The sequence below is a fragment of the Accipiter gentilis genome, chromosome 14 (assembly GCF_929443795.1).
Source record: "Accipiter gentilis chromosome 14, bAccGen1.1, whole genome shotgun sequence".
Lineage (NCBI taxonomy): Eukaryota > Metazoa > Chordata > Aves > Accipitriformes > Accipitridae > Astur > Astur gentilis.
The window spans coordinates 17,633,442-17,648,331 of NC_064893.1; the positions used below are offsets into that span (position 1 = coordinate 17,633,442).

Here is a 14,890-nt window from a genome sequence, read left to right on the forward strand (position 1 = left end):
TAGGATGGGCTGTGTTCACGTTTAAAACGCACCCATTCTGCACAGCCTTGTTCCTGTCCCTAGTCAAACTATTGCCTTCAACAGAACGGATAGAAAAAACTGTCTGACAGACAGAAGCTCTTGTGAGGAAGGCAGGACTGGAAAAGAGATGGCATATTACAATGTTTTTGCTGTTAACTGATTCTTGGTGAGAAATGGAGACGAGCGTAAAGAGAGCTGTGTCTCTTGCACAGCCCTTTTGCTACCCAGGGCTGTGCTAAAGGAGTTGGGAGGAATTTGCACAGGACCATCATATGCAACGTAGCCCCTCCGTACTGCCGTTTCCACGCTAGACTGAGTGCAGAAGGCCTTTGGGGCAAGGAGTGCCATTTTGCAACATCACACATACGAACCTGAATCATCCTGTGATTATGAGTTTGCGTTAAAAACTTGTTTGTCTTTCCCCTTCTCATAGACTGAAGGACTTAGCTGCACTTGAAGGAGAACACTCATTATTACAGAGCGAGTTGGTAGTCGCAAGAGAGATGCTGGAGGAATCGCACCTTCAGAGGGATCTGCTGAAGCAAGAGAAACACGAGCTTACCGTGGCACTGGAAAAGGTATGGTCACCTTATTCCGAGGCAGCACTTGTGGGAGAGGCAGTTGTGATAGCAAGACCACCACAGATGGTGTTTCTGGCAGTAGAAGCCAGGGACAATGTTGTTGTCCTTCTTGGAAAATGGTGATCGGACCACAGAGGCTCTCCGGTGTAGTTAGTGCCCACGTGCTTGTTGGGAACGCGGAACTGGGAGCGTGTCAGAGACACAACAGGGGACCTGGAGTTGCTGCTTGAGGTCAGGGATTTTCCTGTCTTTGTTGTCATGTTGTTCTTTTGTCTCTGCAGGCAGAGCAGTCAGTAGCAGAGTTGACAGGGGCTCAGAATAAGCTGACTGCTGAAATAGCCGATCTACAGGTTGCAGCAGCGAACATGAGCAGTATCAATGAAGCTCTTGCATTGGATAAAGTGCAGCTGAACAAACTCGTGTTGCAGGTGAGCAGAGTTGTCAAAGATCTTGCCAGGTGTTTGTCTCCAGCTGCTGCTGCTGCTTCTCAGCCTTCTTGCCTTCGGACAGTATGACTGTCTGAATGTGGAAACGTAGCTCTTTTCCCTGTCCAAGCCGAAGCTCCTACAGAGTAAACCTTACTGTTATTTTATTTCCTCTGTGCTTCTGTGATTGTAGCTGGAGCAAGAGCATGACGTTCTGTCAGGCAAAGTGGACGAGATGGAGAGAGCAAAGATCTGTGACCAGGAGAAGCTGAACTTGTGTGAAAGAGCAAATGAGGCGCTGAGCGCAGAGAAAGCCCACCTGGAGCAGCTGCTGAAGAAAGCAGAGGAGCAACAGGAGGGGCTGCAGGCAGAGCTGAGGATGCTGGCAGAGGAGAAGGCAGAAACCCAAGAGAAACTCAATGAGGTGAGACCAAAAACCTGGTGCTTTCTGGGTGGGCTTTTGGCTGCTTGGCTCAGTGAAGCTGTATCTGTTGGATTCTGCAGTGTTTTTTGTCAAGGAGACACTTGGTAGCGCTGGGGGTCTGACGGCCTTGTTTACTTCCTTCTGGAAATGTGTTGGTGGCTTGCAGAGCTGTTGTGCAGTTCTCTGCTTCTAGAGATTCCTTTAATCCACCTGGCTGTGTTGGCCTCTTTTTTGGCTTTTGATGAGCTGCAGAGAGGTGATTTGCCTTGCCCACGAATCTGCGTGAGGCTGCTACTCTCACATGCGTCGAAAGAAGCAAACAGGGTAGCTCTTCACCCATTTTCTGAGGCCAAAAACCCCCGGGGCTGCATGTTTCTATTTACGCTTTTTGTTGTGAGGTCTGCAACTTTCCAAGCTCCGCTTGTTGGGTCCTGGAGGGCGGGACAAAGGGGCAAGTCAGCGTCTGCTGTCCTGTACTGCTAACAACGGGAATGACATCCTGAAATTGTTGAAACTGTATTTTAGGACATACGTGCCGCTTTGAATTGCTAGATCCTCTTTAGGCTTTGAGGGAGAAGCTGAGAAAGAGGTGATCACAGAAGACTGTTTACTCTGGACTAACTGGTTTTGGTAGAGTGGAAAAAGAGCTTGGGAGAATTGTATCGCTGGAGGAGACTAGGGAGTTTGCCATCCTTTCAGTGTCGGTTTCATAATGTACAATCTTAGGTCTTGGGGGTAACTTTGAGAGGAGAATTGTTTGTTTCTGATGGTCTGTTCTCTGTTAGACAGTCTTAGTTTTGGAGTACGTGGTCTGTTTGGCAAACACCCGTCAGAGGTGTATTGGCATCACTGCAGAAGAAAGCCAAAAAACGACAGTTAGTCTTCAGGCTTGAATGCCAGCAAGGTCTATTGGACAACTTGTTTGTGTAAGACAAGTAAACAGTATTGTTGACATGAACTACTGTCCAAGTAGAGTCTACCGTCTCTTTGGCCACACCAGCCGGACTTCCGTAAATCACTGAATGACACTGCTCACCACGAGGGCTGTTTCCCTGCCAAGGATCACCTCGTTGCATCCAACTGCTGTACACACTGAAGTAGGTGTGTGGTGGTGTTTTGCGACAAGGTGACGCTTTGATGTTGGTTTTTCTTCTTCTAGAAGGAGAAACCATGTGTATTTCCACTTTGTTTGGCGAGCAAAGTTGCTCTTGCTCAACGGTTCCTGGAAATTTCCAGCACTGGAATAGATTCTGATAGAACTTTAGTTTGCAAGGTGGCAGTTGTGGAAGATGTGGTATTTTTGCGTGAAAAGATGTAGTCTGGGGTGTGTACGTTTGTCCTGAAGGGGCCGCCTGGTCCCAGGCAACCCAGTAGGGCCTTATTACACATGGCTTTCAGGTTAACAGCCCTAGTGCCTTTTGGCAGCCCAGGCTGTTAGGGCGGTATGAAGCAGATGCTCTTAAACTTTCAGGCCAGAGTACCGGAGCTCTTTCTCCTCTAGCTGATTCAGAAGTGGCACTGGCTGGCTCTGCACAGAACTCCAGAGAAAGGACTCTAACTGTATTTTGTCCCGCTTTCAGGTTCACCGCCAGCAAGAGTCAGCTAGCAGTGGTCTGGAGCAGTTGCGGCAGGAGTCCTCTCGCCAAGGGCAGGCACTGGCCAACGTATCCAAAGAGAAGGAATTGCTGGCGCACGAGAAGGCTGCCCTAGAGGCGCGACTGGCAGCCACGGAGCGGGACAGACGAGGCCTTGCAGAGCAGCTGGCAGAGGCCAGGTAAAGGCAGGGGGGAGACCCTAGGCAGGAGATTATTTAATGTCTGTAATTATAGAGGTGATAATCATTACGCGAGGCTTCATTGCATCCTGTATGCTTTTGAGCTGTTTTCACCTTCCATGGACAGAAAATGAAAGAATCTCGAGCAAAAAAACCCAACCAAAAACCCAAACCAGTACAGCATGGTTTGAATGTTATTTTTCTGACAGCTAAAGCTAACAAAGCTCTCCTGAGCCTGGGGCTCACGTTTATGCCCCCTTGCACGTTCCTGTGTGAAGTCCAAAGCAAGCCAGCGTAATTCCTCGGTATCTGGTACCTTGGCTCTGCATTGAGTAATAATTAAACCATGCAGATGTTTACTGAAACCCAAAGCTTCTTTCTGGTTTTGGTTTCTCGTTCTGCACGTTTGAACTTGGATCTTTCCTTATCCAGTAGTTTGACAGGGGATCTTCAGAATTCAAGGCTATTACGTACGGACATGGCGAGTAGGACACTGCCGTTTAGGGTGAAGCTAGAGGCTCGTGCTGAAAATCTTGAGGGCCTACTCTTTCTAGTCTAACTCTTGTTACCTGTGGTGCAGGACCTAGAGTTGGTTACACCAGCAGCAGGGAAGCCTCTTTTGAATGCTCGCCAGTCTGCGGGAATTGTTGCCCATCATTGATGTGTGGGTCCGGTACTCCTTACCACGTGCTGTTTTGAGACAGACATCGTGGAGGAGTTTATGCAGGGAAGGAACGAGATTTTGTCCTTCTGCTGGATCAGGTTTCTAAGATCACGTGTGACAAGTTCTGCTTTTAAAAAAAACCAACCACCCCAAACTACCCAACGTATCGAGAGGTTTGTCCTCCTCTCAGGTCTTTTTTAGAAGACTCCTGACCTTGCAGAGCTGTACAAATGAGAGGTTGTTTGTCATGCTTCTTGACTTTTACGCCTTACCACTCCAGAGTATGTTGTTAGCAAGGCTGATAAACACCATTTTGACTCGGTCTGTTTCTTGAGAGCTGCTGCTGCTTCTGAGCTCCAGCTCCTCTTATTTGATCCAGCTGAATTATGTTCTGTCAATTATTGGGCTGCAGCAACTATTCTTGCCAGATGTTGTTCTTAAGAGCCTGTTGTTGTCGTCACAGTTTTGGACTCTTTATCTTCTCTGTTCTGGTTTAGAGACTGACTTTGATTTATCCTTAAAATGGAGCATATTTACTCTGGACTGCCAGAGATTGGCGTAGTCAGAAATATGTGCTTGTTCTCCTTCTTGAAGATAGACCCTCCATCGTCCATCAGAGCAGTGAAATCCTACTGTTGTGGGTCTTATTGCTGTACCACTCGGGTGCCCCTTTACCCTGAAGGATGTTATCCTGGTTGCACGCCTGTTCTAGTGAGGCAGTGCTGTGTATGGTAGGAACCTGGCACACCGGGCGCCGTGTTAGATCAGGGAGGCAACTTCAGCTCCTGGTTGCAGAATCCTGTGTGTCATACGTAGCAGTTGGTTGAAGGCTGTGGATGTAACAATTTGCCTCCGCAGTACTACAACTTCCATTTTAAAGAGCGGCAAGTCGTTTGGGCTACTGCCTGCTTCGTTAGCAACGCTTAGAGAAAAGTAGCCAGTTTTTCTCGTGAACTTCCAAGAGTTTAAACTGAAGGCTACCTGTCTCTCCTTTCAGGTAGTCCTTGTTCAGGTAAAATCTAGTTCAGATTTCTTACAAATGCTGCTTACAAGCATGAGATTTTACTATAGGATCTGATGTATTGCTTTAGTCCCTTTGAAATATAGGGAGTCTGGAAGATCACCTCCCTGTACGTACACTACGAACAGCATCAAAAAGTCACGAGTCAGCCAGGGAGATCCTCTTACTCTGTGCCCCTGCAGAGCAACCTGGAAGTGACGATGAGCAAAGGGCTGTGAGCAGAGGCTGGGCTTTTGCTTGCTGCCACAGACTTGGTGAGCGCAGCTACCCGTGTGTCATAGATCAGACAATAGCAATTTAAGATTTGCCTGTGGAGATCAAATTTGGCTGGGCTTTCTGTGTTACGCTAGGTCATAAGGAAAGCCTGGGCATTCCCTCGGAGGGGCCTGCCTTGCTCTTTTAAATGGCAGAAATATGCCTTCTGTATCCCAGTTTCCACGCAACCCATTTTCCGTACTGAGGGGTAGGGATCTTGAACCAGTTCCTACTGGGCTAGCTCCCTGTGGGCGTCAGGAGCAAGAAACTCCTTTCTCTCCGTATTGGCGTCTTGTAGGTGCGGGAGGGAGACCCTGGAATCCAGCCTGCTTGAGGCTCAGCAGCGCTTATCTCAGCTGGAGATCGCCAGGAGTCAGCTTGAAATCCAACTTCAGACAGTCAGGCAGGCCAAGGAGGTGATACAAGGTGAGAGCCTCGTGTGCTTTGTTTCTGGTGATCCCCCTGCCTAGGGAGGATGGCATAAAAATAGCTCTCTGTGTGCAGTGCTTCTAAGGAGTGCAGGAGCTGGGGACAGATCCCTCCTACACTGAAATTCAAAAGGCTTAAGGTTAGTGAAGTCAGAACCGCTGTTTGTGTAGGCCCTGAATCTTGCCATTTGCCACGTTTGCAGGGGAAGTGAAGTGCCTTCAATGTGAGCTGGAAGCAGAGAGATCTCTCATGAAGCAGGAACGGGAAAACATGGCGCAACAGCTCTTGCGGACAGAAGAGCAGTATAACGATACCCTGAAACTTCGGGAAACGGCTCACGAAGTGGAAATAAACAAGCTCCGGCAAGAGCTGGTAGGAAACAATATGCTTCTGAATTCTTGAGGCAAGCTTTGTGGGCTGGCTTTAGAAGAATAATAGCCTGAGCGTGTGAAATGGCAGCAAGCATCTGTCATAGGCCACACGTTGCTAGGCCAGGCAGCAGAGCCAACGGCTCGCACTTGAAAGCATGTGAAGACCTACGGGACTATGCCGGGACAGTAAATGCAAGCCACGGATTCCGTGTGGGCCTAAGACGAGTTGAGCAGAAGGTTGGGTGGTCCCCACCCAAGGCATGGCAGTAAAGGGGTAGGATCTTAGCAGACTCCTGTCTACCATGAAGCGGAATCCTAACTTTCCTGCCAACTGGAGTCGCGGGAACTTTGTTCCTTTCTTTCTGTCCTTTCGTGGTTGACAGAGGTGTTATCTTTGGGCTTAAAGCATACAGAACAGATGGAACAGCCCCTTGTTCCTGGTACGTGAGTTCGTGGCCCGTCTTGTGACTAGGGCATCGGGGTGCTGGCCTCTTTCTCACCGTGCAGTCCATCTGCATCTTTTCCTTGATGAGAATGGAGTTGAGCTTTAAAAATAGAGACTCTGAGACTAGAGAGAAATCCCGTAGGCGAGAGGTGCTAGGAAACAGGCAGCTGCCAGAGAGGGGAAGGTAACATCTCCTCTTCTTCCACCAGCTGACCCTCCTTTTAAGTTCCTTGATCGGACATGATTTGTGGAGGGCACAAAGCCACTACTGTGCACTGTCGAGGTGGGGGTTTGTGGGAGGGATGAAGCTTCCCATTTTTTTGAGAAGCTTGGCTGGGACTCCATCCTGAAGTCTTTTTCTCCCCTCATCAGGCAAGCGAGCGGGAAGGGCACCATTCAGAGCTACAGGAGATGCTGGAGCAGTGGGAAAAGGAGAAGGCAGAGACAGAAAGGGAGCACGAGAAGAAGCTGTTTGATATGAAGCAGAAAGTTGCTACCATGCAAGCTCAACAAGAGGAGGAACGGACGAGAGCGGAAAGTCCCAAGCAAGAGGTAAAGACTGTGAAAGGAGAATTCGTGTGGGTTTTTTTGTTGGTTTTTTTTTTACTCTTCTGGGCTCCTTATTGGCAGTGCTTCTCTGGACACCGTCCGTCTGGGTAGAAGCGTCTCTTAGATACCCCTTTGTAAAGAGGAGCGATGCCTTGGCAGCCGTGAGACCTTTGTGCCGTGAGGGACAGGGCCTGTAATGCGAGAGGCTACCCCAGTGTAGGTTTAAGAAAGGCAGGAAGCGCGTTGCAGCCTGAAGAGAACATGAACACTGTAACTGTGTCTGTGGTCTGACCACTGCTCCTTCAAGAGGGCACAGTGGTGTTCTAGAGGATGGTACCCTGAAAACTCTACACGGTAGAGGTCCAAAAAACCCCCCCAACGCCCAACCCCAACAACGGGGTTGTTCTGTCTTCCCTTCCTCCCTCCCTATCAGAGAGAACATGATCGTGCCACTGCCTAAATCATGGTTAGTCTGGACTTTAAATCCTGGCTGCAGTTCTGGCAGCTCCTCCCCAAAAGAACACACTAGAGCTAGAAGAGGTTCGGAGAAGGGCAAAAAGGAAGACGGGACTGGCCGAGTAAGCTGGGAAAGACGCAACCGAAAGGGGGGTGGCGCGGGAAAGGTCTTACAATGTCCCGAGAGGCAGGGAGGGAGGGGGCAGCCACTGAAGCAGGAGTTCAAATCTAGTACGACAAGCAAACATACGTGGGTGGAATTATTGAACCTCTTTGTCACTGTTTTGCAGCAGGAACGGGACAGACTGCGAGCAGTTAAAGAAGAACTGGTACGGGAGATGAAACTTCTTCAGGACTCGGTCACAGCCTCCGAAACCCGAGCAAATGCAGCAACAGATAGGAATCGCTGCCTTGAACAAGAACTTCAAACTACATTGTCTGTCTTAAAAATCAAAAACGAGGAAGTGGAAACGCAGCGGGAGAAAATCCAGATGCTCCAAAAAGAGGCAGCACAGAGACAAGCTTTGCAGGAGAGTCTCACTCATATGGCTGCCATCCTGTCAGAGAGGGAGGCAGAAATGAAGTTGTACCAGGAACAGATGAGAATGCTGGAGAACCAGAAAGAAATGCATGAAACCACTGTCAGTGAGGTTATCAAGGACATAACAGAGAAGAACCAGAAGGTTGAATCCCAGCAAGAACAGCTACAGGAGCTGGAGAAGCAGCAAGAAATGCTGAGGACTGCTGTCAGCAAGATGAGCAAAGAGCTGGAGGAGAGAGACCGGGAGATCAGATCCCAGCAAGAACAGATACGGGAGCTGGAGAAGCAGCGAGAACTGCAGAGGACTGCTGTCAGCAAGATGAGCAAAGAGCTGGAGGAGAGAGACCAGGAGATACGATTCCGGGAGGGGAAAATAATGACTCTAGAACGAGACGGTGCATCACAAGTGAGAAATCTGCAGGTGGATCTTGATCATATGAAAGGAAACTTGAAGGAGAAGAATTTGGAGCTGCAGTCTCTGACTCAGCAGATCCAAGCGCTGGAAATGGAGAGAGAACAGGTGAAATCTCTGCACGCGAGCCTTGGACACCTGAGGGCAGTTCTTAAGGACAGAGAGAGCGAGTGTGATTCTCAAAGGGATCAGTTAAGACTCTTGCAGCAGTACAAGGAACAGCAAGAGGGCTACCTGCAAGAGCTTCGTGGTACACTAGAAAAGATGACCCTGTCTTTATCCGAAAAGGATCAAGAGCTTGAGTCACAACAAAAGCAAATCCGGGAAGCTGAAGAAGTCATGGAAATGCAGTTAAGGACTGTCCGCGACCAACTGGAGCAGACCTTAGGAGCCTTAAAAGAAAAGGACAGACTCCTAGACATCCAAAAGCAACAAGCAAGGAGCTACGCGGAGAAAACAGAAGAACAGATGAATGTCTTGCACAGAGACTTAGAATACACTACAGCAGTACTGAAAGAAAAGGATTTAATGATTGAATCTCAGAAGGAACTGATTGAGACCTTCCAAAAACAAGGGCGAGACTCTGGACAGCAGAAGGAAATTCTGCAGCAGCTTCAAGTGGCACTGAAGGAAAAAGAACACGAAATTCTATCCCTTAGAAAGCAATGTGAGGCGTGGAAGGAAAAGGAGGAAAGGCATGAAGCTGAGCAAACAAATCTCCAAGCAACAAAGCTGACTCTGAAAGAAAGAGAGGAAAAGGTAGAGGTTCTGGAGGAAGCTATCGCTAAGCTTCAACAGCAAAAGGAGGAGGCAGCGATGCAGACCGAAGCCATACAGCAAAAACTAGAATACGCTGAATCTTCTCTAGAAGCGAGAGATCAAGAGATAGTGTCTTTGCAAGAGCACGTCCAGGAGCTTCGAGAGCAGAAGGAGTTAGAAGGCAAGCAGGCCAAGAGTCTAGAGCAGGGTCTAGACAAAATGAGCCAAATCTTGAAGGAGAACCACTCGGAGTTCCTCAGGCAGACCGAGCAAATGAACATGTTCCGGCTTCGTGAAGAAAGCACGAAAGTAGCGCTAACGTCATGCCAGCAGCAAGTGGATCTGCTTGAGCAAGCGGTGAGGAAGAGAGATGAAGACAATGAAACTCTCATGCAAAAACTCCAGTGCCAAGAAGAAGAACTGAAGACCTTGCAGAATCTCCAGCTGAGGCTAACCAAGGAGAATGAAGAGGTTAGGCATGGCAGAGAGCGAGAGAAGCTCCTGGAAGAAGCCTTGCGTGAGAAGGAGCAAGAGGCCAAGGCTGAAGGTGAACTAAAAGAGTTAAAAGAGGAAGTAAGAGCTCTTCGGGAAGATCTCCAGCATGTTCAGCCGACTCTGACAAAGAAGGATGAAGAGATCAAGAACCACAGAGACAGAGTCGGGTACTTAGAGAAGACTCTGAGAGAGAGAGAACAAGAGCTTAGGAGGCAGAGCGAGCTCTTGAAACAATTAACATCAGCTTTGCGATGGAAGGATGGCGGAGAGACCCTGCAGAAACAAATCCAGAAACTCCAGAAATGGGAGGAAGAGGAAGCAGAGAAGAGGCGAGTTCTCCAGGAGAGAGACCGTTCCTTGCAAAGACAGAAGGAGCTAACGCAACAACTGGAGGATGAGCGGAAAGCCAAGGGGGAAGAATTGGAGCGCACGATTGCTGTTTTGAAGCAGACCGAGAGCAGAGAAGTCAAATGGAAAGAGAAGGCACAAGCACTGACTCTTGCCCTTACCAAGAGTGAAATGGCCAATGGGACTCTGAGGGAAGAAATAGCCATCCTGCAGAGCATGGTTTCGGAGAGGGACACGGACCGGTTTCATCATCAGGTAGGCAGTGTGACTGATCATCAGTCAACTAAAATGTCTATAAAGGATTCTAAGGATGATGCCCATAAAGATACGGGAATATGTAGTCCCATAAATACATGACCTGCTTGGCCAAAGAAACTGCGGTTGTAGCCAGCAGGCTTGCCTGTCTGCGTAGCTCAAGGCATTCCCCTGCTGACATGTTTTCTGTCAGCCCCCGAACTACTGAAAGAACTACGGAGCTTGCTGTTAGAGTTACCCCAAGCCCAAACGTTGGGGATGGGTAATTGGTTCTCTCCTGCGTAGGCAAGCTTAGCCAACGTGTCGTGGTTGGGGTTTGGCATGGAAAGGAAGGGGCACAGTTGACCAAAGTAAGGGACTAGCCTTAGCAGAATTTTGTAACGATGGTTGCACAGCAGCTGCGCTGACGGTGCTTTCAGAGATGTCGATTTTGGAGGTACAGCTTTTCCAGTGTATTAAAAATAACGGCATTCGTACCGTTGCCTGATCAGGTGAAGGGCTTCATTGCGCATTCAGGATGTACTTGTGCTGCGGTCCAAAAAGCCGGAAGGCAAATCTGTGTGGATTTCCCCACGGCGATCGGGAGGAGGGCCCCTAGGAAGAGAGTGTGTTGTTTTGGCCCGTCAACCCGGAGGAGCAGAAGGGACTTGGCACTGTCCATTCCCGAGTCCGGTCACACTCCCCGACTTGTCGATTCTGTCCCTCCTAACCCTTATGGGGCACCAGCTCAACACAAACTCCTCTCTGTATGCCCAGCAGGCTATTGCAGAAGGGGAGCAGCTATCATGGCTCTCGGAGAAGAGACTCCTGTCACAGCAGCTGGAATGTCTGCAGCGAGCAGTTGCAAGGTTGGAACTGGAGAAGGCGGAGCTGAAGCAACTCAATGCTGAGCTCAGGAGGACTCTTGAGCAGGTAAAACAGGCTTTCACTGCCTCTGCAAAGCCTCACGGTCCTCTGGATCACACCACATTTCCACAGACAGCACTTTGGAGTCCTCTGCTTCTTTCCTTCCCTCTCCCGCTTCCCCCTGTGGACGCACGCTTTTGTATTTGCTCTCTCTTCTGGCACCCCGTTGCCTTCACAAATGCGCATTCGCTCCGGTCCCAGCCTTCTTGCCCCAGTGTCCCCATACACGCACATTTGACACTCTTGTGTCAGGACCTGTTTCCTCTTGCTCTTTCTCTTCCATAGCCTACTTCGAGTGCTTTTTGCCCGCAGCGTTCTCTGGGGCAATTAACAGCCTCTGAGCAGAGCAGGAATCTCCTTGCCATGATGTCCAGAGCTCCTTTTGCTCCTTGTTTGGTGGCAGGTTTCTGTCACCCTTTCTCCTATCACCAACGTGCAGGTGGAACGCGAACGGAGGAGACTGAAGAGATATCACAGTGGTCGGTCGCTGCCGGATGCGTGCGGATTTTCGCTCTCTGACCAGCACAAGATGGCTGCTTCTAGACAGGTGAGAACAGAATCTTCCTTGGTGGGAGGAGGGTCTGGCCGTACAGAGGAACAGTGGCAAATCCCAGTGGCAGCATCCCCCCAGCATAGACCCAAGAGAAGTGGAACGTAGACCATGGCCCTGGCCAAACTGGAGACCAAAAGGAAATCCTTGCATTTTCTTCACAGGAGGAGTCTCACGCTCGCTGCAGTCGTCGATTAGCTGAGTTGCAGAACCAGGTGAGGAGTAGGAAGGCTCTCGTCAAAAGCTGCCGTGGCTGTACTGAGGGGCACAGCTTTGCACGATGCTACAGCCCGAGTTTTGTTTGGCTGTCGGGAAGTGAGTACACCAGGCAGTGGAAACACCCAGTCAGTCAGACACATCTGTTGGCCATGGCCAAACAACGTCATGCACCTAGGTCTAGTCTCTGGCTTGCCTAGAGGTCAGGCGTGGTGGGAGAGGGATTGGAGGAAATTCAGAGAACTGGCACTCGCCTGAATACAGAGAAGATTCTAAGGATGTTCCCCTTGAGTCTTACTCATCTTGTTGACGGCTTCCATTTTCCCTTGACTCCGTTAACGGTAGAGCTTGCACTCTATCGGAGCTCCAGGGGTCTGAGGCAGCGCCAGAGCTTACAGCCTTCGGGCAACCGATAGTCTCCTATTGCTATGCTGTGCTGATCACGATCCCAGTATCGGGCCGAGTCGGAGACCTAAGCACAGCGTGGACGCTTGTTTTATCAGTGCAAGAGTGTACATCCCAGCTCCTGAACCCTAGCGCATCCCTTGACAGCGGTACTGGCAGTAGCAGCAGTCGCCAGGCTCCTCTTCCACGTGCTTTTAAGGGTCTGGTACGCCCTGGTCTCCCGGAGGAGGTGAATCTTTGCAGGTGTTCAGGGCAAAATGCCTGTAAGATTTATGCGAGTAAAGTACACGGTGCTCAGCTCTGGCAAGTGAGCCGAGCACACCGCTGAAGCCATCAAGTTATACCTTAAGGGTGTTTTCACCGGGAAGCCTCAGCGCCTGCAGTTCCGTTGCTACAGATAACGGATAGAACCCCCTTCCCCCTGTGACGGTTGTGTCTGCCCGCACTGTGGACCTACTCCAGCAGTTCAGCAGGAAAATGAAGGTGCTCTGCTCAAAGCATCGTCCTCAGCTGGCTAGTTGGGGCACCCCTCTGGGTCTGGGAAACAGCGGAACTGGAACTTGATCTCCCCCTTCCTGGGAGATGCTCTTAGCAGCAGACGGCCGCTTCTCCCACGCGTACCTCTGGGTTACCTACCAAAGCGTGGGAGGCTTCCAAGCCCAGCTGCACAAAGGTGCCCTTATTATTTCAGAGAGAAGGTCAGAGCTGTCCCTCTCTTCAGGGGTGGTGTTCCCTAGCCTACGCGTATCGTTTGCTGTGAAGTCCCTCTGACGTCTTGCTTTCCGTGCGCGCTACCGGCTTCTAATTCAGCACCTCGCGTTCCCCTTCCAGAGCTGGCTGCCCGAGTTTCCCACCTAGTCTGCTCTAGATGCTTAGCAGATTAGGGACCCTCTTTTTACCTGGTTTGGCTTTACGTTGGCAGACCTTGGTATTGTAATTCAAACGGAGCAGGTTCCATAAGCCATAAAACTCCTTTAGGAATTGCTTCTGTTATTTGAGTTCATTTGCCAAGAAAGAGTATTTTCGTACTCCTAGCTGGAGGTTGGGGATGGCATTCCCACGTGGGACAGAGCCCTTGGCAAAGCACACGTCACTTTGAAAACAGAGCAGAACCTCCGGCCTGAGCTGTTCTCCCCGAAACAGCAAAGCACCGAGCGCTGCTCCCAGTGCTGGCATCTCCTCCGCTCCAAAGCAGGCAGAGGGCAACATGCCAGAGCTGCTGTGGCTGCGCTGCCCTGCAAAGCTGACAGGAGGTGAGAGCAGCTGGGTCTCTCCCACCAAAAAGCCCAGCAGGCACGACCCGCTGTTGCCAGGAAATAATAGGAGTTTGAGGATTTTGAAGGCCTCAGCAGTCCTTTAAGGCTCCTTTGCCCCCTGGGCTGTATTCATCAGATTTTGCTCTGCTCATTCGTGAAATGCTCTGAAGTTAGGAAGCGTGAGCGTTTTCTCCCCTTTCATGTGCTAGCTGTCAGGTTTCTAAAGTAGATCGTAACAGGACGGTTCTGCACTACCTTGTGTAAGCAGCAGGCCTCCTGCTGAGGAGAAAGCATGTGGAACTAAGGTGGCAGTAGCCCAAATCTCTCCTTTGAAAAAAAGGGTTGGGTTACGAAATCCTGTAGCAACCTCTCTCTTTAATATGCATGTCATGTCTCGGTGTTGGGCCTGTGAATGGTATGCCAGAAAGAAGCTCGGCATTGTCGGTAATCTGAGCTCAGTTCGGGGTGGCTCTGGCAACCTGTTAGATCCCATTCCACAAGGACAACGTGTTTGTCAGGGCTGGAGCTGGAGGGTGCGTCTTCCCTGACGGCCGGATCTGTGGAGCTACGGATGGTCCTAAGAGCGTGGGCTTGTCTGAGCTCGGCCTTTTGCCTCTTTCAGGTGTCCCTTCTGCAGACGCAGCTGGCAGAAGAACGAAAATACAAGCAGGACTATATCGAGTGCTGTGCCAAGACCAGCCAGGAGCTGTCAGACCTTCACCAAGAGCTGTCTCGCTCCTTAGCAGCTGTGGTCAGGGAGCCCAAAGCCGCTGTTCTGGAAGCAGAGGCTCGGAAGCTGGGTCAGCCTCTCTGAACCTTCTTTTCCTGTAGAGGAGCAGCTGCAGCATCACGGCGTTCCAGTCTTGTGCCCTTCCCGGAAACGTACTCTGTATTTTGCTGCGGGAAATGGGGGTACATCTGTTCTGTTTGCGTTTGGAAGCGTCTCCTAGCGCCAGTGACTTTAAAAATTACTTTCTTTTAATAAAAGAGGTTTTGCAGGACTGCACTTTTTCAACGGGGGTACACATTGGTTCTGTTTATGTTCGCAAGCATCGCCTAGTGCCAGCGATGTTTAAAATGTTTTTTAATAAAAGAGATTTTGCAGGACTGCGCTTTTTTAGTAGGAAAAAGCAAGGGCTAGGCAAGTATGTGGCTTAGGAAAAGCTTATACTCTCTTTTTCACTTGCACAAGTAAGCTGTTCCGAGCTGCTGTCCGGTTTAACCTCCTGAGTTCGTAGCCCTTCCTTCCCTGTGACGAGAGAGGGAAACACAGGCGGAGGTGGTACCAAGAGGAAGGGGTGAAGGGTGCAGGCCAGGGATGGGAGGTGGGGC

At 50.1% G+C, this 14,890-nt stretch overlaps 3 protein-coding genes across 7 annotated transcripts in view; all 3 read left to right on the forward strand.

The window, feature by feature from the left end:
• GDF5 (growth differentiation factor 5) overlaps positions 1-14,890 on the forward strand; it is a 73,500-nt gene that overhangs the window by 7,926 nt on the left and 50,684 nt on the right. The window lies entirely within an intron of this gene.
• On the forward strand, positions 419-3,590 carry LOC126045917 (centrosome-associated protein CEP250-like). Its single transcript, XM_049817602.1, has 4 exons — positions 419-599; positions 884-1,030; positions 1,221-1,451; positions 3,032-3,590. The coding sequence occupies exons 1-4, from the start codon at positions 525-527 to the stop codon at positions 3,227-3,229; spliced, it is 651 nt and encodes a 216-aa protein (XP_049673559.1). The 5' UTR covers positions 419-524; the 3' UTR covers positions 3,230-3,590.
• LOC126045669 (centrosome-associated protein CEP250-like) lies at positions 3,704-14,665 on the forward strand. Its single transcript, XM_049817084.1, has 11 exons — positions 3,704-3,710; positions 4,170-4,210; positions 4,997-5,124; positions 5,392-5,591; positions 5,797-5,966; positions 6,783-6,962; positions 7,706-10,225; positions 10,982-11,137; positions 11,571-11,678; positions 11,846-11,896; positions 14,181-14,665. The coding sequence occupies exons 1-11, from the start codon at positions 3,704-3,706 to the stop codon at positions 14,370-14,372; spliced, it is 3,753 nt and encodes a 1,250-aa protein (XP_049673041.1). The 3' UTR covers positions 14,373-14,665.

Bases quoted from the DNA above. Each gene is read 5' to 3' on its own strand.
- LOC126045669 (XM_049817084.1), top strand. The intron at 11,679-11,845 runs GTGAGAACAGAA...TTTTCTTCACAG, and splicing joins AGATGGCTGCTTCTAGACAG to GAGGAGTCTCACGCTCGCTG. The intron at 11,897-14,180 runs GTGAGGAGTAGG...TGCCTCTTTCAG, and splicing joins TAGCTGAGTTGCAGAACCAG to GTGTCCCTTCTGCAGACGCA.
- LOC126045917 (XM_049817602.1), top strand. From the start codon at position 525: ATGCTGGAGGAATCGCACCTTCAGAGGGATCTGCTGAAGCAAGAGAAA. The intron at 1,031-1,220 runs GTGAGCAGAGTT...CTGTGATTGTAG, and splicing joins TGAACAAACTCGTGTTGCAG to CTGGAGCAAGAGCATGACGT. The intron at 1,452-3,031 runs GTGAGACCAAAA...TCCCGCTTTCAG, and splicing joins CCCAAGAGAAACTCAATGAG to GTTCACCGCCAGCAAGAGTC.